The sequence below is a fragment of the Bombina bombina genome, chromosome 2 (assembly GCF_027579735.1).
Source record: "Bombina bombina isolate aBomBom1 chromosome 2, aBomBom1.pri, whole genome shotgun sequence".
NCBI classification, from domain to species: Eukaryota; Metazoa; Chordata; class Amphibia; order Anura; family Bombinatoridae; genus Bombina; species Bombina bombina.
Window position 1 is genome coordinate 570,659,810 of NC_069500.1, and position 22,485 is coordinate 570,682,294.

Below are 22,485 nucleotides of genomic sequence, written 5' to 3' on the forward strand. Positions count from 1 at the left end.
AATTTCCATACAGATATCTACTAACAGTGATCTCATTTTTAATTAGTGAAAGATAAAGCAGAAATCCTGCTACAGGTTGAAGAGTTACTATCTATTAAAACTGAATTAACATCACAGGTAAGAATACCAATATTAAATATGCTGCTTGTGAGATGTGAGTAGATTGTATAAGATTGAATAATAGGTGGTTTGGAAAATTAGTGCTGTTCTAGCATAACTGCATTGTTGTGCAGGTCATTACTATATTTTAATGCCTTTTATTTTACAGTATATTTTAAAACCCTTTTAATTACTGCTTGCTAATAACTTTCTATAAACTCTTAATTGCAAAATATAGTTAAAGTGGACTGCCTAAGTATTTATATATATATTTATATATATATATATATATATATATATATATATATATATATATATATATATATATATATAATGTGTGTTACCTGTAAAGTAAGAAATCCGGGTAAAATAAAACGGACATTACCCAAGCGGCTGTGGGTAAAGCCCGATGTACTGTAATTCCCCCATGTATACTATTTATTTTGCCTCCGCCTGGGGGTAGAATGTCAAGAAAGGCTTTGCCCCCTTAAACCCTCAGTCACAGGCAAAAAAGATGGTGAAGATGGGGGAATTACAGTGCAGTCTATATAGGTTTGATACATAGACTTTGCACTCTAAGGGGATTTATGATCATACATCAGGCTTTATCCACAGCCGCTTGGGTAATGTTTGTTTATATTTGACTTTACCCATAACATATACTATATGTGTGTGTGTATATATATATTTATATATATATATATATATATATATATATATATATATTTATATATATATATATATATATATATATATATATATATATATATATATATATATATATTAGGGCTGCAACAACTAATCGGTAAGTTTGATCATAAAAATAGTTGTCAACAAATCTCATCAATTAGGTGGTCAGCGATTAGTTGATCAATTGCACAGCACCAGCTGCTTTAATCTGATGATCTACTGCAACTAAGATTGTGCAAAAAAATTTAATTTATTTTTTTTAATCTTTTTTCTATCCGATTAATCGGACAATAATCATCCGATTAATCGGATAGAAAAAAAAAATGTTTGCACAATACCATGTGCAGGAGCTCATCGGATTGAAGCAGCTGGTGCTGTGCAATTAACCAACTAATACTGACCACCTAATTGATAATGAGATTCTTTGACAACTATTTTTATGATCAATCTTACCGATTAGTTGTTGCAGCCCTAAAATATATATATATTTATTTCTTCCTAAGATATGGTGAGTCTACGGGTTCATCTTAATTACTGTTGGGAATATCACTCCTGGCCAGCAGGAGGAGGCAAAGAGCACTACTGTAAAACTGTTAAGTATCACTCCCTTACCCACAACCCGCAGTCATTCTCTTTGCCTTTTGTGCATGGCGGAAGTAAAGTTTAGGTGTCTGATGAGAAGATTGATTTAACTTCTAGCAAGTTTTTAGGGTATAGCCGTATCCCATGTTAGTCTTTGTAGTTGAGCTGTGGTGGCTTTAAAGCAGTTGGGAACTTGCAAAGAGGTGCTTGCTGAGTTTTTCTCAACATTGCTGCCCTAGTATGGGATACCAAAGTCAGTTACTTTATCTGCCTTTGTTCTAAGTCTCTGTGTGGAGTTGTGTCCTTCTATACCTAGGGACTGTCTACATGCCGGACAGCAGAGCAGGTAAGTGCTTTTCTTCCAGGTGGAGAGATATGTGCACTTAGGTTTAAAAGCTACACTACCTTGCTAATTTATTTGGGACAAAAATTAGTGCACCTCTCTTCCATCCGATCACGTGATCAGCCTTTCCTCTAAATTCCGTTTGCAACGGGGTTTCCATCTTCTCTAGCGTGGTCTACGAAGTTGGAGGAGGAATTCTTGCTACGCGGTGGTGGTAAAGTGTGGAGGGAGGTTTAGTCAGAGCGATAGCACTCACGTTTTTCTCATAGCACTTGAATTACAAAAACTCAGCAGATAAATGATTTGCTTATGACCTCTGAGGTCTGTGTGGAGTGTTGAACAATCATGTCTGACATGGATCAGGACTATGTTCAGTTGAACCCCTGTTTGTTGCGTTTAAATGCACAAATTTCAGCACCCATGCTGCTTTGTTCCTCCTGTGTCAAACAGACATTACAGGGAAAAGATACATTTTTCAATGTGGAGCCTAATCTCTCTCAGGAGGATGCTGTCCAGGTATTACCAGGGCCATCTCCTATTTCGTCCCAAGCCTCTATGGCATCTCACGTCCTGTGGTTCCTCTCTAACTCCCAGTGGAGTGTTTTAAAGGCAGATATTGCTGCACAGGTATCCTCGTTGTTATCTGTAGCTTTAGCTGAATTTCCTAGGATTCAGGGAAAGTGTAAGAGAAAACTTAAGAATTCAGATAGTAAGGTATCTGTTCCAAGTTCTGAGTCACAGGTTCCTCATAGATATGAGGATGAATCTCATTCTGAAGGTGAGATTTCAGATTCAGACAGTTTAATTCCTTTTTCTGACTATGAATGAGTTTCCTTCAGATTCAAGCTTCAACACCTTCGAGTACTGTTAAAGGAGGTTTTAGCTACCTTGGATGACTGATACTCCTGTCGTAGTCACTCCTAAAAAATCTAGTAAAGTTAATAGTTTTTTTGATGTCCCTTCCTCTTTGGAAGTCTTTCCTGTGCCAGATCGTGCTAAGGAGATCATAACACAGGAATGGGAGAAGCCAGAAGTGGCTTTTACTCCATCTCCTGTTTTTAAGAAGATGTTTCCGGTGGAGACTTTTATCAAGGATCCTTGGTATATGGTTCCCAAGGTTGAAGGGGCCATTTCTACTCTTGCTAAGAGAACCACTATTCCTATTGAGAATAGTTGCTCTTTCAAGGATCCAATGGACAAAAAGATGGAGACCTACTTGAAAAAGATTTATATTAATTTAGGCCTGCAATGGCAACCTGTGGTATGTATCGCCACAGTGATTAGTGCAGCAACTTATTGGTTTGTCACATTGTCTGACTCTCTTCAGGAAGAGACTCCTTTAGACGAGATTCAGGATAGGATTAAGGCTATTAAGCTAGCCAATTCCTTTATAGTGGATGCTGTTCTACAGGTCCTTAGACTGGGAGCTAAGGCTTCTAGTTTCGCAGTCTTAGCCAGAAGGGCATTATGGCTGAAGTCTTGGTCAGCCGATGTTTCTTCAGAGGTCAAGCTTCTGGCGCTTCCTTACAAGGGGAATACCTTGTTTGGACCTGGGTTAGCTAAAATAATTTCTGATATTACAGGCGGGAAGGGGTCTTTTCTGCCTCAAGATAAGAAGGCCAGACCCAAGGGTTGTCAGAGTAATTTTGTTCCTTTCAAAACTTTAGAGGAAAACCATCCTCTTTCTCGTCAAAACAGGACCATAACAAGCCTTCCTGGAAACCAAATCAGTCTTGGGGTAAGGGAAAGCAGTCTAAGAAACCAGAGGCGGACTCTAAGTCAGCATGTAGGGTTTGCCCCCGATTCAGGCTTGGATCAAGTAGGGGGCAGGCTGTCTCAGATCTGGATGAGACATTCCAGACCCCTGGGCTGTGGACATAGTTTCCCAGGGTTACAAGTTGGAATTGAAAGCTTGCCCTCCCAGGGGCAGGTTCCACCTGTCAAGACTATCAGCAGACCAGATAAAAAGAGAGGTGTTCTTGAAATGCGTTCATGATCTCTCTTCTCTGGGAGTGATTGTCCCAGTTCCAATAGGTTTTACTCAAACTTGTTTGTGGTACCCAAGAAGGAGGGAACCTTCCGTCCCATTCTAGACCTGAAATGTCTAAACAAATTCCTCAGAGTCCCATCCTTCAAGATGGAGACTATTCGTACCATTCTTCCTTTAATACAAGAGGGTCAATTCATGACGACCATAGATCTAAAGGATGCGTACTTGCATATTCCCATTCACAGAGATCATCACAAGTTTCTGAGGTTTGCTTTTCTCGACAAGCACTTCCAGTTCGTGGCTCTTCCGTTTTGGCCTTGCTCAGCTCCCAGAATATTCTCAAAGGTTCTCGGGCCCTCTTGGCTGTTATCCTTTCCAGGGGAATTGCTGTGGCTCCCTATTTGGATAACATATTGGTTCAAGCGCCATCTTTTCCTCAAGCAGAATCTCACACGGAGATGTTGTCTTTTCTCCGTTCTCACGGATGGAAAGTGAATTTGGAGGAAAGCTCCCTGGTTCCAGCTACAAGGGTAGTTTTCTTAGGGACAATAATAGATTCCTTTCTGATGAAGATTTTTCTGACAGAGGTCAGAAAAGCAAAGATTCTTTCCTCTTGCCGGTACTTCAGTCTGCTGTGCATCCTTCAGTAGCGCAATGTATGGAAGTAATTGGCCTGATGGTGGCTTCAATGGACATTGTCCCCTTTGCTAAATTTCATCTAAGAGCTCTACAGTTGTGCATGCTCAGACAATGGAATGGAGATTAAGCGGACCTATCTCAGAAGATAGTTCTAGATCAGGAGACGAAAGACTCCCGTGGTGGATCTCTCAGGAGCACCTGTCTTAAGGCACCTGCTTTCGGAAGCCCTTCCTGAGTGATTGTGACCACGGATGCCAGCCTATTGGTCTGGGGAGCAGTCTGGGACTCCTTAAAGGCCTGGAGGAGTCCGCTCTCCTTATTAACATTCTGGAGTTGAGAACTTTTTACAACGCTCTGATGGCTTGGCCCCAACTGTCTTTAGCCCAATTCATCAGATTCCAGTCACACAACATAACCTCAGTGGCTTACATCAACCACCAGGGGGGAACTCTTGAGTTTCTTAGCCATGAAGGAGGTGGCTCGGATCATTCAGTGGGCAGAAGCTCACAGTTGCTGTCTGCCATCCACATTCCAGGAGTGGAGAACTGGAAAACCGATTTCCTGAGCAGGCAGACATTTCACCCCGGGGAGTGGGAACTCCATCCGGATGTGTTCTCCAGGTTAACCATCAAATGGGGTGGTACCGAAATCGGATCTGATGGCATCTCGACAGAACGCCAAGCTTCCAAAGTACGGTTCCAGGTCGAGGGGTCCTCAGGCCTTTCTGATAAATGCGTTGGCAGTTCCTTGGAACTTCAGGATGGCATACCTATTCCCTCTGTTTGCTCTGCTTCCACAAGTAATTGCTCAAACAGGAGAGAGCATCAGTGATTATAATTGCTCCGGCTTGGCCTCGAAAGATCTGGTATGCAGATCTAGTGGAGATATCTTCTCTAACTCCGTGGAGACTACCCTTGAGGGAAGGACCTTCTACTTCAGGGTCACTTCCTTCATCCAAATCTTGTTTCTCTGAAGCTGGCTGCCTGAAGATTGAATGCTTGATTTCGTGGGTTCTCTGAGTCGGTCATTGAAACCATGATTCAGGCTTTTAAGCCTGTTACTCAAAAGATTTACCATAAGATATGGCAGAAATCTCTTTATTGGTGTGAATCCAAGGGCTACTCTTGGAGTAGGGTTAGAATTCCAAGAATTTTGTCTTTTCTCCAGGAGAGTCTGGAGAAAGGGTTATCTGTTAGCACTTAAAGGGTGAGATTTCGGCTTTATCTGTTTTGTTACATAAACGTTTGGCAGATGTGCCAGACGTACAATCATTTGGTCAGGCCTTGGTCAGAATCGGGTTGTTTTTAAATCTGTTGCTCTGCCTTGGAGCCTTAACCTTGTTTTTAAAGTTTTGCAGCAGGCTCCGTTTGAGCCAATGCATTCCATAGACATTAAGTTGTTATCTTGGAAGGTTTTATTTCTTTTGGCTATTTCTTCTGCTCAGAGAGTCTCTGCACTCTCAGCTTTGCAGTTTGATTCTCCTTATCTTATTTTTCATGCGGATAAGGCGGTCCTTCGTACTAAGTTAGGTTTCCTTCCTAAGGTTGTTTCTACAAAAAATATTAAAGGGACAGTCTAGTCAAAATTAAACTTTCATTATTCAGATAGGACTTTTAATTTTAATCAACTTTCCAATTTACTTTAATCATCAAATTTTCCTTTTTCTCTTGGTATTCTTAGTTTAAACTAAACATACACGTGGGCCATATAGATAACACTGTGTTCAGGCACAGGGGGTTATTTAAGATTTAGCACAACACAATGCTAAATGCAAGACAATAGATAATAAACAGTCAGTCATGTGATCAGGGGGCTGAAAGAAGGTTCTTAGATACAAGGTAATCACAGAGGTAAAAAGTATATTAATATAACTGTGTTGGTTATGCAAAACTGGGGAATGGGTAATAAAGGGATTATCTATCTTTTAAAACAATAACAATTCTATGGTAGACTGTCCCTTTAATCAGGAGATCGTTGTTCCGTCTCTATGTCCGAAGCCTTCTTCTGTTAAAGAACGTCTGTTGCACAATTTGGATGTGGTTTGTGCTCTTAAATTCTATTTGGAGGCGACTAAGGATTTTCGCAAGTCTTCTGCTATTTTTGTTTGTTTTTCTGGGTCAAAAAGCTGCTGCTGCTTCAACTCTTTCTGTGATTGCGAAGTGTGATTCGTCTAGCATATGAGTCTGCTGGTAAGCAACCTCCAGAGAGAATTACGACTCATTCCACCAGGGCTGTTGCGTCTTCTTGGGCTTTTAAAAATGAAGCTTCCATGGAGCAAATTTGCAAGCTTGCAATTTGGTGGTCTTTACATACTTTTTCCAAATTTTACAGATTTTATACTTTTGCCTCTGCTGAGGCGGCTTTTGGGAGAAAGGTTCTTCAAGCGGCCGTGTCTTCCGTTTAGGCATGCTTGTTTGTGTCCGAAGCCTTCTTCTGTTAAATAACGTCTGTTGCACAATTTGGATGTGGTTCGTGCTCTTAAATTCTATTTGGAGGCGACTAAGGATTTTCGCAAGTCTTCTGCTATTTTTGTTTGTTTTTTCTGGGAAACGTAGAGGTCAGAAAGCTACTGCTTCTACTCTTTCTTTGATTTCGAAGTGTGATTTGTCTAGCATATGAGTATGCTGGTAAGCAACCTCCAGAGAGAATTACGACTCATTCCACCAGGGCTTTTGCGTCCTCTTGGGCTTTTAAAAATGAAGCTTCCATGGAGCAAATTTGGTCTTCTTTACATACTTTTGCCTTTGCTGAAGCGGTTTTTGGGAGAAAGGTTCTTCAAGTGGCGGTGCCTTCTGTTTAGGCATGCTTGTTTTTACCCCCCCCCCCCTATTCATCTGTGTCCTCTAGCTTGGTTATTTGTTCCCAACTGTAATTAAGATGAACCCGTGGACTTACCATATCTTAGGAAGAAAACAAAATTTATGCTTATCTGATAAATTTATTTCTTCCAGATATGGTGAGTCCACGGACCCACCCTTTTTGTTTTTTTATAAGAGTTTTTGACTAAACCTTAGACACCTCGGCACCTTGTAACTCTCCTTTCTCCATTTCCTTTCGGTCAAATGACTGGGGGTTGTGGGGAAGGGAGTGATACTTATCAGTTTTACTGTGGTGCTCTTTGCCTGCCTCCTGATATTCCCAACAGCAATTAAGATGAACCTGTGGACTCACCATATCTGGAAGAAATAAATGTATCCGGTAAGCATAAATTTTGTGTATATATAGTCAAATATAGAAAAGGACTGCACTCACTGGATTTAGTATATAAAATAAAAAACATTTATTAAGGTGATGTTTCGGGGTATGCAGACCCCTTCCTCAGACCAGACAACAGTGCAACTAAGCCCCGCCCATCAAACAATTAGTGAAATTGCGCCAAAACATATGTAACCATGGCAACAAGTGAATCACTTAATTAACAGTGTGATATTTAAATACTGTACAATTGAGCAAACAATATATGTACATATAGTAAATATAATTAAAACATGAAAGAAAAAATCATTAAGATAAATAATAAAGGTAAAACATATAAGCTACACCTCAAAAACCTGTTGGTGCACCCACAGAAACTCATGTGCCCACCTAAGGTGTTGTGTGTGAAATACTGAAAATGCTACCAAAAACAGTCATAGCTATAGGGATAAATGATGTTCACAAAAATGGGGTCAACAAAAATAAATCATCATATCTAGGACACATATAGTCATCAGAAAGTAATGTATCTCAAGCAGAGTAGAATGTGGTATAAAAATGTCGATAAATGTGTAATCAGGCATAGCAAGAAAAAGAACAGGAACAGAAAAAAGTGTAATGGTGCATATCAGACACAGGATAACGATCTATCATAAGCATATTAAATACCATCATGAGATTAACTCTATACAGAAAAAGAGCCATAACTAAACCACTGACCTATAAGCCTAAACGATAGTATGCAACGTGTACAAAGATTTGTCAGTAATGTTACTGGGAGTGTAAACCGCATAAAATAGGCATTCAAGTTACAGGGGAACACGTAGCCACTAATAGACTTACTTAGTATGAGACGCTGTTTATATTGTATGTGCGAATCAGGCGTATTGCAAGGAAGAAGCTAAAGCCAAAAAATGTACCTGTTAGAAACTGTGAAACAGGCACGGATCAACACAGTCCAGGTAATGGTGTCAGAACGCATGGCTAATTTGCATAGCCGCCTGACGTCATCAAGGGGGTGTATCAAGACAGAGAGTGAAAGCGGATGACAGCAGACTGCTTCTAACCGCTGCTGCTGGGGCGAGCACAGATGCGTGCCTGTATAGACATCAAAAGGGTAGTAAATAGCCACTGCAAGTGTGTACATGATGGCTAAAAAACAGGGCAATATAGCACTACTATGTAGTGCTATATTCCCCTGTTTTTTAGCCATCATGTATCCTGTGTCTGATATGCACCATTACACTTTTTTCTGTTCCTGTTCTTTTTCTTGCTATGCCTGATTACACATTTATCGCCATTTTTATACCACATTCTACTCTGGTGTAGCTTATATGTTTTACCTTTATTATTTATCTTAATAATTTTTCTCCAACATAGGTGTGTCCGGTCCACGGCGTCATCCTTACTTGTGGGATATTCTCTTCCCCAACAGGAAATGGCAAAGAGCCCAGCAAAGCTGGTCACATGATCCCTCCTAGGCTCCGCCTACCCCAGTCATTCTCTTTGCCGTTGTACAGGCAACATCTCCACGGAGATGGCTTAGAGTTTTTTAGTGTTTAACTGTAGTTTTTTATTATTCAATCAAGAGTTTGTTATTTTGAAATAGTGCTGGTATGTACTATTTACTCAGAAACAGAAAAGAGATGAAGATTTCTGTTTGTATGAGGAAAATGATTTTAGCAACCGTAACTAAAATCCATGGCTGTTCCACACAGGACTGTTGAGAGCAATTAACTTCAGTTGGGGGAACAGTGTGCAGTCTCTTGCTGCTTGAGGTATGACACATTCTAACAAGACGATGTAATGCTGGAAGCTGTCATTTTCCCTATGGGATCCGGTAAGCCATATTTATTACGATCGTAAATAAGGGCTTTACAAGGGCTTATTTAGACTGTAGACTTTTCTGGGCTAAATCGATTCATTATTAGCACATATTTAGACTTGAGGAATCATTTTATCTGGGTATTTTGATATAATAATATCGGCAGGCACTGTATTAGACACCTTATTTCTTAGGGGCTTTCCCAAAGCATAAGCAGAGTCTCATTTTCGCGCCGGTGTGGCGCACTTGTTTTTGAGAGGCATGGCATGCAGTCGCATGTGAGAGGAGCTCTGATACTTAGAAAAGACTTTCTGAAGGCGTCATTTGGTATCGTATTCCCCTTTGGGCTTGGTTGGGTCTCAGCAAAGCAGATACCAGGGACTGTAAAGGGGTTAAAGCTTATAACGGCTCCGGTTCCGTTATTTTAAGGGTTAAAGCTTCCAAATTTGGTGTGCAATATTTTTAAGGCTTTAAGACACTGTGGTGAAAATTTGGTGATTTTTGAACAATTCCTTCATGTTTTTTCGCAATTGCAGTAACAAAGTGTGTTCAGTTTAAAATTTAAAGTGACAGTAACGGTTTTATTTTAAAACGTTTTTTGTACTTTCTTATCAAGTTTATGCCTGTTTAACATGTCTGAACTACCAGATAGACTGTGTTCTGAATGTGGGGAAGCCAGAATTCCTATTCATTTAAATAAATGTGATTTATGTGATAATGACAATGATGCCCAAGATGATTCCTCAAGTGAGGGGAGTAAGCATGGTACTGCATCATTCCCTCCTTCGTCTACACGAGTCTTGCCCACTCAGGAGGCCCCTAGTACATCTAGCGCGCCAATACTCCTTACTATGCAACAATTAACGGCTGTAATGGATAATTCTGTCAAAAACATTTTAGCCAAAATGAACCCTTGTCAGCGTAAGCGTGGCTGCTCTGTTTTAGTTACTGAAGAGCATGACGACGCTGATATTAATATCTCTGAAGGGCCCCTAATCCAATTTGAGGGGGCCAGGGAGGTTTTGTCTGAGGGAGAAATTACTGATTCAGGGAACATTTCTCATCAGGCTGAATCTGATGTGATTACATTTAAATTTAAGTTGGAACATCTCCGCATTTTGCTTAAGGAGGTATTATCCACTCTGGATGATTGTGAAAAGTTGGTCATTCCAGAGAAACTATGTAAAATGGACAAGTTCCTAGAGGTGCCGGGGCTCCCAGAAGCTTTTCCTATACCCAAGCGGGTGGCGGACATTGTTAATAAAGAATGGGAAAGGCCCGGTATTCCTTTCGTCCCTCCCCCCATATTTAAAAAATTGTTTCCTATGGTCGACCCCAGAAAGGACTTATGGCAGTCAGTCCCCAAGGTCGAGGGAGCGGTTTCTACTTTAAACAAACGCACCACTATACCCATAGAGGATAGTTGTGCTTTCAAAGATCCTATGGATAAAAAATTAGAAGGTTTGCTTAAAAAGATGTTTGTTCAGCAGGGTTACCTTCTACAACCCATTTCATGCATTGTCCCTGTCACTACAGCTGCATATTTCTGGTTTGATGAACTGATTAAGGTGCTCGATAGTGATTCTCCTCCTTATGAGGAGATTATGGACAGAATCAATGCTCTCAAATTGGCTAATTCTTTCACTCTAGACGCCACTTTGCAAGTGGCTAGGTTAGCGGCTAAGAATTCTGGGTTTGCTATTGTGGCGCGCAGAGCGCTTTGGTTGAAATCTTGGTCGGCTGATGCGTCTTCCAAGAACAAGTTACTAAACATTCCTTTCAAGGGGAAAACGCTGTTTGGCCCTGACTTGAAAGAGATTATCTCTGATATCACTGGGGGTAAGGGCCACGCCCTTCCTCAGGATAGGCCTTTCAAGGCAAAAAATAGACCTAATTTTCGTCCCTTTCGTAAAAACGGACCAGCCCAAAGTGCTACGTCCTCTAAGCAAGAGGGTAATACTTCTCAAGCCAAGCCAGCTTGGAGACCAATGCAAGGCTGGAACAAGGGAAAGCAGGCCAAGAAACCTGTCACTGCTACCAAGACAGCATGAAATATTGGCCCCCGATCCGGGACCGGATCTGGTGGGGGGCAGACTCTCTCTCTTCGCTCAGGCTTGGGCAAGAGATGTTCTGGATCCTTGGGCGCTAGAAATAGTCTCCCAGGGTTATCTTCTGGAATTCAAGGGACTTCCCCCAAGGGGGAGGTTCCACAGGTCTCAGTTGTCTTCAGACCACATAAAAAGACAGGCGTTCTTACATTGTGTAGAAGACCTGTTAAAAATGGGAGTGATTCATCCTGTTCCATTAAGAGAACAAGGGATGGGGTTCTACTCCAATCTGTTCATAGTTCCCAAAAAAGAGGGAACGTTCAGACCAATCTTAGATCTCAAGATCTTAAACAAATTTCTCAGGGTCCCATCGTTCAAGATGGAAACCATTCGAACTATCCTTCCCTCCATCCAGGAAGGTCAATTCATGACCACGGTGGATTTAAAGGATGCGTATCTACATATTCCTATCCACAAGGAACATCATCGGTTCCTAAGGTTTGCATTCCTGGACAAACATTACCAGTTTGTGGCGCTTCCTTTCGGATTAGCCACTGCTCCAAGGATTTTCACAAAGGTACTAGGGTCCCTTCTAGCGGTACTAAGACCAAGGGGCATTGCAGTAGTACCTTACCTGGACGACATTCTGATTCAAGCGTCGTCCCTCCCTCGAGCAAAGGCTCACACGGACATCGTCCTGGCCTTTCTCAGATCTCACGGCTGGAAAGTGAACGTGGAAAAGAGTTCTCTATCCCCGTCAACAAGGGTCCCCTTCTTGGGAACAATTATAGACTCCTCAGAAATGAGGATTTTTCTAACAGAGGCCAGAAAGACAAAGCTTCTGGACTCTTGTCGGATACTTCATTCCGTTCCTCTTCCTTCCGTAGCTCAGTGCATGGAAGTGATCGGGTTGATGGTAGCGGCAATGGACATAGTTCCTTTTGTGCGCATTCATCTAAGACCATTACAACTGTGCATGCTCAGTCAGTGGAATGGGGACTATACAGACTTGTCTCCAAAGATACAAGTAAATCAGAGGACCAGAGACTCACTCCGTTGGTGGCTGTCCCTGGACAACCTGTCACGAGGGATGACATTCCGCAGACCAGAGTGGGTCATTGTCACGACCGACGCCAGTCTGATGGGCTGGGGCGCGGTCTGGGGATCCCTGAAAGCTCAGGGTCTTTGGTCTCGGGAAGAATCTCTTCTACCGATAAATATTCTGGAACTGAGAGCGATATTCAATGCTCTCAAGGCTTGGCCTCAGCTAGCGAGGACCAAGTTCATTCGGTTTCAATCAGACAACATGACGACTGTTGCGTACATCAACCATCAGGGGGGAACAAGGAGTTCCCTAGCGATGGAAGAAGTGACCAAGATTATTCTATGGGCGGAGTCTCACTCCTGCCACCTGTCTGCTATCCACATCCCGGGAGTGGAAAATTGGGAAGCGGATTTTCTGAGTCGTCAGACATTGCATCCGGGGGAGTGGGAACTCCATCCGGAAATCTTTGCCCAAGTCACTCAACTATGGGGCATTCCAGACATGGATCTGATGGCCTCTCGTCAGAACTTCAAAGTTCCTTGCTACGGGTCCAGATCCAGGGATCCCAAGGCGGCTCTAGTGGATGCACTAGTAGCACCTTGGACCTTCAAACTAGCTTATGTGTTCCCGCCGTTTCCTCTCATCCCCAGGCTGGTAGCCAGGATCAATCAGGAGAGGGCGTCGGTGATCTTGATAGCTCCTGCGTGGCCACGCAGGACTTGGTATGCAGATCTGGTGAATATGTCATCGGCTCCACCTTGGAAGCTACCTTTGAGACGAGACCTTCTTGTTCAGGGTCCGTTCGAACATCCGAATCTGGTTTCACTCCAGCTGACTGCTTGGAGATTGAACGCTTGATTTTATCGAAGCGAGGTTTCTCAGATTCTGTTATCGATACTCTTGTTCAGGCCAGAAAGCCTGTAACTAGAAAGATTTACCACAAAATTTGGAAAAAATATATCTGTTGGTGTGAATCTAAAGGATTCCCTTGGGACAAGGTTAAGATTCCTAGGATTCTATCCTTTCTACAAGAAGGATTGGAAAAAGGATTATCGGCAAGTTCCCTGAAGGGACAGATTTCTGCCTTGTCGGTGTTACTTCACAAAAAACTGGCAGCTGTGCCAGATGTTCAAGCCTTTGTTCAGGCTCTGGTTAGAATCAAGCCTGTTTACAAACCTTTGACTCCTCCTTGGAGTCTAAATTTAGTTCTTTCAGTTCTTCAGGGGGTTCCGTTTGAACCCTTACATTCCGTTGATATTAAGTTATTATCTTGGAAAGTTTTGTTTTAAGTTGCAATTTCTTCTGCTAGAAGAGTTTCAGAATTATCTGCTCTGCAGTGTTCTCCTCCTTATCTGGTGTTCCATGCAGATAAGGTGGTTTTACGTACTAAACCTGGTTTTCTTCCAAAAGTTGTTTCTAACAAAAACATTAACCAGGAGATTATCGTACCTTCTCTGTGTCCGAAACCAGTTTCAAAGAAGGAACGCTTGTTGCACAATTTGGATGTTGTTCGCGCTCTAAAATTCTATTTAGATGCTACAAAGGATTTTAGACAAACATCTTCCTTGTTTGTTGTTTATTCAGGTAAAAGGAGAGGTCAAAAAGCAACTTCTACCTCTCTCTCTTTTTGGATTAAAAGCATCATCAGATTGGCTTACGAGACTGCCGGACGGCAGCCTCCCGAAAGAATCACAGCTCATTCCACTAGGGCTGTGGCTTCCACATGGGCCTTCAAGAACGAGGCTTCTGTTGATCAGATATGTAGGGCAGCGACTTGGTCTTCACTGCACACTTTTACCAAATTTTACAAGTTTGATACTTTTGCTTCTTCTGAGGCTATTTTTGGGAGAAAGGTTTTGCAAGCCGTGGTGCCTTCCATTTAGGTGACCTGATTTGCTCCCTCCCTTCATCCGTGTCCTAAAGCTTTGGTATTGGTTCCCACAAGTAAGGATGACGCCGTGGACCGGACACACCTATGTTGGAGAAAACAGAATTTATGTTTACCTGATAAATTTCTTTCTCCAACGGTGTGTCCGGTCCACGGCCCGCCCTGGTTTTTTAATCAGGTCTGATAATTTATTTTCTTTAACTACAGTCACCACGGTACCATATGGTTTCTCCTATGCTATTATTCCTCCTTAACGTCGGTCGAATGACTGGGGTAGGCGGAGCCTAGGAGGGATCATGTGACCAGCTTTGCTGGGCTCTTTGCCATTTCCTGTTGGGGAAGAGAATATCCCACAAGTAAGGATGACGCCGTGGACCGGACACACCGTTGGAGAAAGAAATTTATCAGGTAAACATAAATTCTGTTTTTCTTTCATGTTTTAATTATATTTACTATATGTACATATATTGTTTGCTCAATTGTACAGTGTTTAAATATCACACTGTTAATTAAGTGATTCACTTGTTGCCATAGTTACATGTGTTTTGGCGCAATTTCACTAATTTTTGATGGGCGGGGCTTAGTTGCTTTATATTGCACACTGTTTAGTTGCACTGTTGTCTGGTCTGAGGAAGGGGTCTGCGTACCCCGAAACGTCACCTTAATAAAAATGTTTTATTTTATATACTAAATCCAGTGAGTGCAGTCCTTTTCTATATTTGACTATTGATATACCTAACTTAGCACCCTGGTTGATGTCCTTATTGCATTGTGAGTGCAGACACACATGGAAGTTATATATATATATATATATATATCTCAAATGGTAAAGCACTCCAGGTATATATTGAGGAATCAGTCCGTCAGTAGTGCCCAGGGTGCACTCCAGTGCACAATATAACATAAAAAAGAGAAGACACTCGCTGGGTCTTATCTGTAGTATCTTTAATTAGTGACTTTTCGGGGGTTACCCCAGTTTTCAAACAAAGAAACCGAATAATAACAGTGTACTCACCCGTGATATATAACAAGCAAACCCTTGGCAATCCAATGCGACGCTGCCGACGGCGTTCCCAGAAGTGTCTCCTCCCTTTCAGGTTGCGTTACGTAACATCCGTAACCATGGCAACCGGACGCAGTGTCAGCAGCGCCTAATGGGTCTTATCCCCAAGTACATGTGCACTGTTGTTATTCGGTTTGTTTGATTGAAAACAGGGATAACCCCCGAAACGTCGCTAATTAAAGATACTACAGATAAGACCCAGCGAGTGCCTTCTCTTTTTGTGATATATATATATATATATATATATATATATATACACACACATACATACATACCATGGATATAAAAAGTCTACACACCCCTGTTAAAATGTCAGGTTTCTGTAATGTAAAAAAATTAGACAAAGATAAATCATTTCAGAGCTTTTTCCACCTTTAATGTGACCTATAAACTGTACAACTCAATTGAAAAACAAACTGAAATATTTTAGGTTTAGGGAAGAAAACAAAAAACCTAAAATAATGTGCATAAGTGTGCACACTCTTATAACTGGGGATGTAGCCGTGTTCAGAATTAAGCAATCACATTCAAAATCATGTTAAATAGGAGTCGGCATACACCTGCCATCATTTAAAGTGCCTCTGATTAACCCCAAATAAAGTTCAACTGCTCTAGTTGGTCTTTCCTGAAATTTTCTTAGTCGCATCCCACAGCAAAAGCCATGGTCCACAGAGAGCTTCCAGAGCATCAGAGGGATCTCATTGTTAAAAGGTATCAGTCAGGAGAAGGGTACAAAAGAATTTCCAAGGCATTAGATATACCATGGAACACAGTGAAGACAGTCATCATCAAGTGGAGAACATATGGCACAACAGTGACATTACCAAGAACTGGACGTCCCTCCAAAATGAAAAGACGAGAAGAAAACTGGTCTGGGAGGCTACCAAGAGGCCTACAGCAACATTAAAGGAGCTGCAGGAATATCTGGCAAGTACTGGCTGTGTGGTACATGTGACAACATTCTCACTTATTCTTCATATGTCTGGGCTATGGGGTAGAGTGGCAAGACGAAAGCCTTTTCTTACGAAGAAAAACATCCAAGCCAGGCTACATTTTGCAAAAACACATCTGAAGTCTCCCAAAAGCATGTGGGAAAAGGTGTTATGTTCTGATGAAACCAAGGTTGAACTTTTTGGCCATTATTCCAAAAGATATGTTTGGCGCAAAAACAACACTGCACATCACCAAAAGAACACCATACCCACAGTGAAGCATGGTGGTGGCAGCATCATGCTTTGGGGCTGTTTTTCTTCAGCTGGAACTGGGGCCTTAGTTAAGCTAGATGGAATTATAAACAGTTCTAAATACCAGTCAATATTGGCACAAAACCCTGACTTCTGCTAGAAAGCTGAACATAAAGAGGAACTTCATCTTTCAACATGACAACGACCCAAAGCATACATCCAAATCAACAAAGGAATGGCTTCACCAGAAGAAGAATAAAGTTTTGGAATGGCCCAGCCAGAGCCCAGACCTGAATCAGATTGAAAATCTGTGGGGTGATCTGAAGAGGGCTGTGCACAGGAGATGCCCTCACAATCTGACAGATTTTGAGTGTTTTTCAAAGAAGAGTGGGCAAATCTTGCCAAGTCAAAATGTGCCATGCTGATAGACTCATACCCAAAAAGACTGAGTGCTGTAATAAAATCAAAAGGTGCTTCAACAAAGTATTAGTTTAAGGGTGTGCACACTTATGCAACCATATTTTATTTCTCCAACATAGGTGTGTCCGGTCCACGGCGTCATCCTTACTTGTGGGATATTCTCTTCCCCAACAGGAAATGGCAAAGAGCCCAGCAAAGCTGGTCACATGATCCCTCCTAGGCTCCGCCTACCCCAGTCATTCTCTTTGCCGTTGTACAGGCAACATCTCCACGGAGATGGCTTAGAGTTTTTTAGTGTTTAACTGTAGTTTTTTATTATTCAATCAAGAGTTTGTTATTTTGAAATAGTGCTGGTATGTACTATTTACTCAGAAACAGAAAAGAGATGAAGATTTCTGTTTGTATGAGGAAAATGATTTTAGCAACCGTCACTAAAATCCATGGCTGTTCCACACAGGACTGTTGAGAGCAATTAACTTCAGTTGGGGGAACAGTGAGCAGTCTCTTGCTGCTTGAGGTATGACACATTCTAACAAGACGATGTAATGCTGGAAGCTGTCATTTTCCCTATGGGATCCGGTAAGCCATGTTTATTACGATCGTAAATAAGGGCTTCAAAATAGGGCTTATTAAGACTGTAGACTTTTTCTGGGCTAAATCGATTCATTATTAACACATATTTAGCCTTGAGGAATCATTTTATCTGGGTATTTTGATATAATAATTCGGCAGGCACTGTTTTAGACACCTTATTCTTTAGGGGCTTTCCCAAAGCATAGGCAGAGCCTCATTTTCGCGCCGGTGTTGCGCACTTGTTTTTGAGAGGCATGGCATGCAGTCGCATGTGAGAGGAGCTCTGTTACTTAGAAAAGACTTTCTGAAGGCGTCATTTGGTATCGTATTCCCCTTGGGGCTTGGTTGGGTCTCAGCAAAGCAGATACCAGGGACTGTAAAGGGGTTAAAGTTCAAAACGGCTCCGGTTCCGTTATTTTAAGGGTTAAAGCTTCCAAATTTGGTGTGCAATACTTTTAAGGCTTTAAGACACTGTGGTGAAAATTTGGTGAATTTTGAACAATTCCTTCATGTTTTTTCGCAATTGCAGTAATAAAGTGTGTTCAGTTTAAAATTTAAAGTGACAGTAACGGTTTTATTTTAAAACGTTTTTTGTACTTTGTTATCAAGTTTATGCCTGTTTAACATGTCTGAACTACCAGATAGACTGTGTTCTGAATGTGGGGAAGCCAGAATTCCTATTCATTTAAATAAATGTGATTTATGTGACAATGACAATGATGCCCAAGATGATTCCTCAAGTGAGGGGAGTAAGCATGGTACTGCATCATTCCCTCCTTCGTCTACACGAGTCTTGCCCACTCAGGAGGCCCCTAGTACATCTAGCGCGCCAATACTCCTTACTATGCAACAATTAACGGCTGTAATGGATAATTCTGTCAAAAACATTTTAGCCAAAATGAACACTTATCAGCGTAAGCGCGACTGCTCTGTTTTAGATACTGAAGAGCATGACGACGCTGATAATGATATTTCTGAAGGGCCCCTAACCCAGTCTGATGGGGCCAGGGAGGTTTTGTCTGAGGGAGAAATTACTGATTCAGGGAACATTTCTCAACAAGCTGAACCTGATGTGATTGCATTTAAATTTAAGTTGGAACATCTCCGCATTCTGCTTAAGGAGGTATTATCCACTCTGGATGATTGTGACAAGTTGGTCATCCCAGAGAAACTATGTAAAATGGACAAGTTCCTAGAGGTGCCGGGGCTCCCAGAAGCTTTTCCTATACCCAAGCGGGTGGCGGACATTGTTAATAAAGAATGGGAAAGGCCCGGTATTCCTTTCGTCCCTCCCCCCATATTTAAAAAATTGTTTCCTATGGTCGACCCCAGAAAGGACTTATGGCAGACAGTCCCCAAGGTCGAGGGAGCGGTTTCCACTTTAAACAAACGCACCACTATACCCATAGAGGATAGTTGTGCTTTCAAAGATCCTATGGATAAAAAATTAGAAGGTTTGCTTAAAAAGATGTTTGTTCAGCAGGGTTACCTTCTACAACCAATTTCATGCATTGTCCCTGTCGCTACAGCCGCATGTTTCTGGTTCGATGAGCTGATAAAGGCGGTCGATAGTGATTCTCCTCCTTTTGAGGAGATTATGGACAGAATCAATGCTCTCAAATTGGCTAATTCTTTCACCCTAGACGCCACTTTGCAATTGGCTAGGTTAGCGGCTAAGAATTCTGGGTTTGCTATTGTGGCGCGCAGAGCGCTTTGGTTGAAATCTTGGTCGGCTGATGCGTCTTCCAAGAACAAGCTACTTAACATTCCTTTCAAGGGGAAAACGCTGTTTGGCCCTGACTTGAAAGAGATTATCTCTGATATCACTGGGGGTAAGGGCCACGCCCTTCCTCAGGATCGGCCTTTCAAGGCAAAAAATAAACCTAATTTTCGTCCCTTTCGTAGAAACGGACCAGCCCAAAGTGCTACGTCCTCTAAGCAAGAGGGTAATACTTCTCAAGCCAAGCCAGCCTGGAGACCAATGCAAGGCTGGAACAAGGGAAAGCAGGCCAAGAAACCTGCCACTGCTACCAAGACAGCATGAAATGTTGGCCCCCGATCCGGGACCGGATCTGGTGGGGGGCAGACTCTCTCTCTTCGCTCAGGCTTGGGCAAGAGATGTTCTGGATCCTTGGGCGCTAGAAATAGTCTCCCAAGGTTATCTTCTGGAATTCAAGGGACTTCCCCCAAGGGGGAGGTTCCACAGGTCTCAGTTGTCTTCAGACCACATAAAAAGACAGGCATTCTTACATTGTGTAGAAGACCTGTTAAAAATGGGAGTGATTCATCCTGTTCCATTAAGAGAACAAGGGATGGGGTTCTACTCCAATCTGTTTATAGTTCCCAAAAAAGAGGGAACGTTCAGACCAATCTTAGATCTCAAGATCTTAAACAAGTTTCTCAAGGTTCCATCGTTCAAGATGGAAACCATTCGAACTATTCTTCCTTCCATCCAGGAAGGTCAATTCATGACCACGGTGGATTTAAAGGATGCGTATCTACATATTCCTATCCACAAGGAACATCATCGGTTCCTGAGGTTCGCATTCCTGGACAAACATTACCAGTTCGTGGCGCTTCCTTTCGGATTAGCCACTGCTCCAAGGATTTTCACAAAGGTACTAGGGTCCCTTCTAGCTGTGCTAAGACCAAGGGGCATTGCTGTAGTACCTTACTTGGACGACATTCTGATTCAAGCGTCGTCCCTTCCTCAAGCAAAGGCTCACACGGACATTGTCCTGGCCTTTCTCAGATCTCACGGATGGAAAGTGAACGTGGAAAAGAGTTCTCTATCTCCGTCAACAAGGGTTCCCTTCTTGGGAACAATAATAGACTCCTTAGAAATGAGGATTTTTCTGACAGAGGCCAGAAAAACAAAACTTCTAGACTCTTGTCGGATACTTCATTCCGTTCCTCTTCCTTCCATAGCTCAGTGCATGGAAGTGATCGGGTTGATGGTAGCGGCAATGGACATAGTTCCTTTTGCGCGCATTCATCTAAGACCATTACAACTGTGCATGCTCAGTCAGTGGAATGGGGACTATACAGACTTGTCTCCAAAGATACAAGTAAATCAGAGGACCAGAGACTCACTCCGTTGGTGGCTGTCCCTGGACAACCTGTCACGAGGGATGACATTCCGCAGACCAGAGTGGGTCATTGTCACGACCGACGCCAGTCTGATGGGCTGGGGCGCGGTCTGGGGATCCCTGAAAGCTCAGGGTCTTTGGTCTCGGGAAGAATCTCTTCTACCGATAAATATTCTGGAACTGAGAGCGATATTCAATGCTCTCAAGGCTTGGCCTCAGCTAGCGAGGGCCAAGTTCATACGGTTTCAATCAGACAACATGACAACTGTTGCGTACATCAACCATCAGGGGGGAACAAGGAGTTCCCTGGCGATGGAAGAAGTGACCAAAATCATTCTATGGGCGGAGTCTCACTCCTGCCACCTGTCTGCTATCCACATCCCAGGAGTGGAAAATTGGGAAGCGGATTTTCTGAGTCGTCAGACATTGCATCCGGGGGAGTGGGAACTCCATCCGGAAATCTTTGCCCAAGTCACTCAGCTGTGGGGCATTCCAGACATGGATCTGATGGCCTCTCGTCAGAACTTCAAAGTTCCTTGCTACGGGTCCAGATCCAGGGATCCCAAGGCGGCTCTAGTGGATGCACTAGTAGCACCTTGGACCTTCAAACTAGCTTATGTGTTCCCGCCGTTTCCTCTCATCCCCAGGCTGGTAGCCAGGATCAATCAGGAGAGGGCGTCGGTGATCTTGATAGCTCCTGCGTGGCCACGCAGGACTTGGTATGCAGATCTGGTGAATATGTCATCGGCTCCACCTTGGAAGCTACCTTTGAGACGAGACCTTCTTGTTCAGGGTCCGTTCGAACATCCGAATCTGGTTTCACTCCAGCTGACTGCTTGGAGATTGAACGCTTGATCTTATCGAAGCGAGGGTTCTCAGATTCTGTTATCGATACTCTTGTTCAGGCCAGAAAGCCTGTAACTAGAAAGATTTACCACAAAATTTGGAAAAAATATATCTGTTGGTGTGAATCTAAAGGATTCCCTTGGGACAAGGTTAAGATTCCTAGGATTCTATCCTTCCTTCAAGAAGGATTGGAAAAAGGATTATCTGCAAGTTCCCTGAAGGGACAGATTTCTGCCTTGTCTGTGTTACTTCACAAAAAGCTGGCCGCTGTGCCAGATGTTCAAGCCTTTGTTCAGGCTCTGGTTAGAATTAAGCCTGTTTACAAACCTTTGACTCCTCCTTGGAGTCTCAATTTAGTTCTTTCAGTTCTTCAGGGGGTTCCGTTTGAACCCTTACATTCCGTTGATATTAAGTTATTATCTTGGAAAGTTTTGTTTTTGGTTGCAATTTCTTCTGCTAGAAGAGTTTCAGAATTATCTGCTCTGCAGTGTTCTCCTCCTTATCTGGTGTTCCATGCAGATAAGGTGGTTTTACGTACTAAACCTGGTTTTCTTCCAAAAGTTGTTTCTAACAAAAACATTAACCAGGAGATTATCGTACCTTCTCTGTGTCCGAAACCAGTTTCAAAGAAGGAACGTTTGTTGCACAATTTGGATGTTGTTCGCGCTCTAAAATTCTATTTAGATGCTACAAAGGATTTTAGACAAACATCTTCCTTGTTTGTTGTTTATTCCGGTAAAAGGAGAGGTCAAAAAGCAACTTCTACCTCTCTCTCTTTTTGGATTAAAAGCATCATCAGATTGGCTTACGAGACTGCCGGACGGCAGCCTCCCGAAAGAATCACAGCTCATTCCACTAGGGCTGTGGCTTCCACATGGGCCTTCAAGAACGAGGCTTCTGTTGATCAGATATGTAGGGCAGCGACTTGGTCTTCACTGCACACTTTTACCAAATTTTACAAGTTTG

The 22,485-nt window shown here is 42.5% G+C and overlaps 1 protein-coding gene across 1 annotated transcript in view; it reads left to right on the forward strand.

Moving 5' to 3' along the window:
- The window catches only part of GKAP1 (G kinase anchoring protein 1), a 264,594-nt gene that overhangs the window by 206,388 nt on the left and 35,721 nt on the right, over window positions 1-22,485 (forward strand). Inside the window, exon 9 of the mRNA XM_053699968.1 lies at window positions 47-117. Within this exon, the coding sequence (XP_053555943.1) occupies window positions 47-117 (71 nt within the window). The remainder of the gene's footprint in view (window positions 1-46; window positions 118-22,485) is intronic.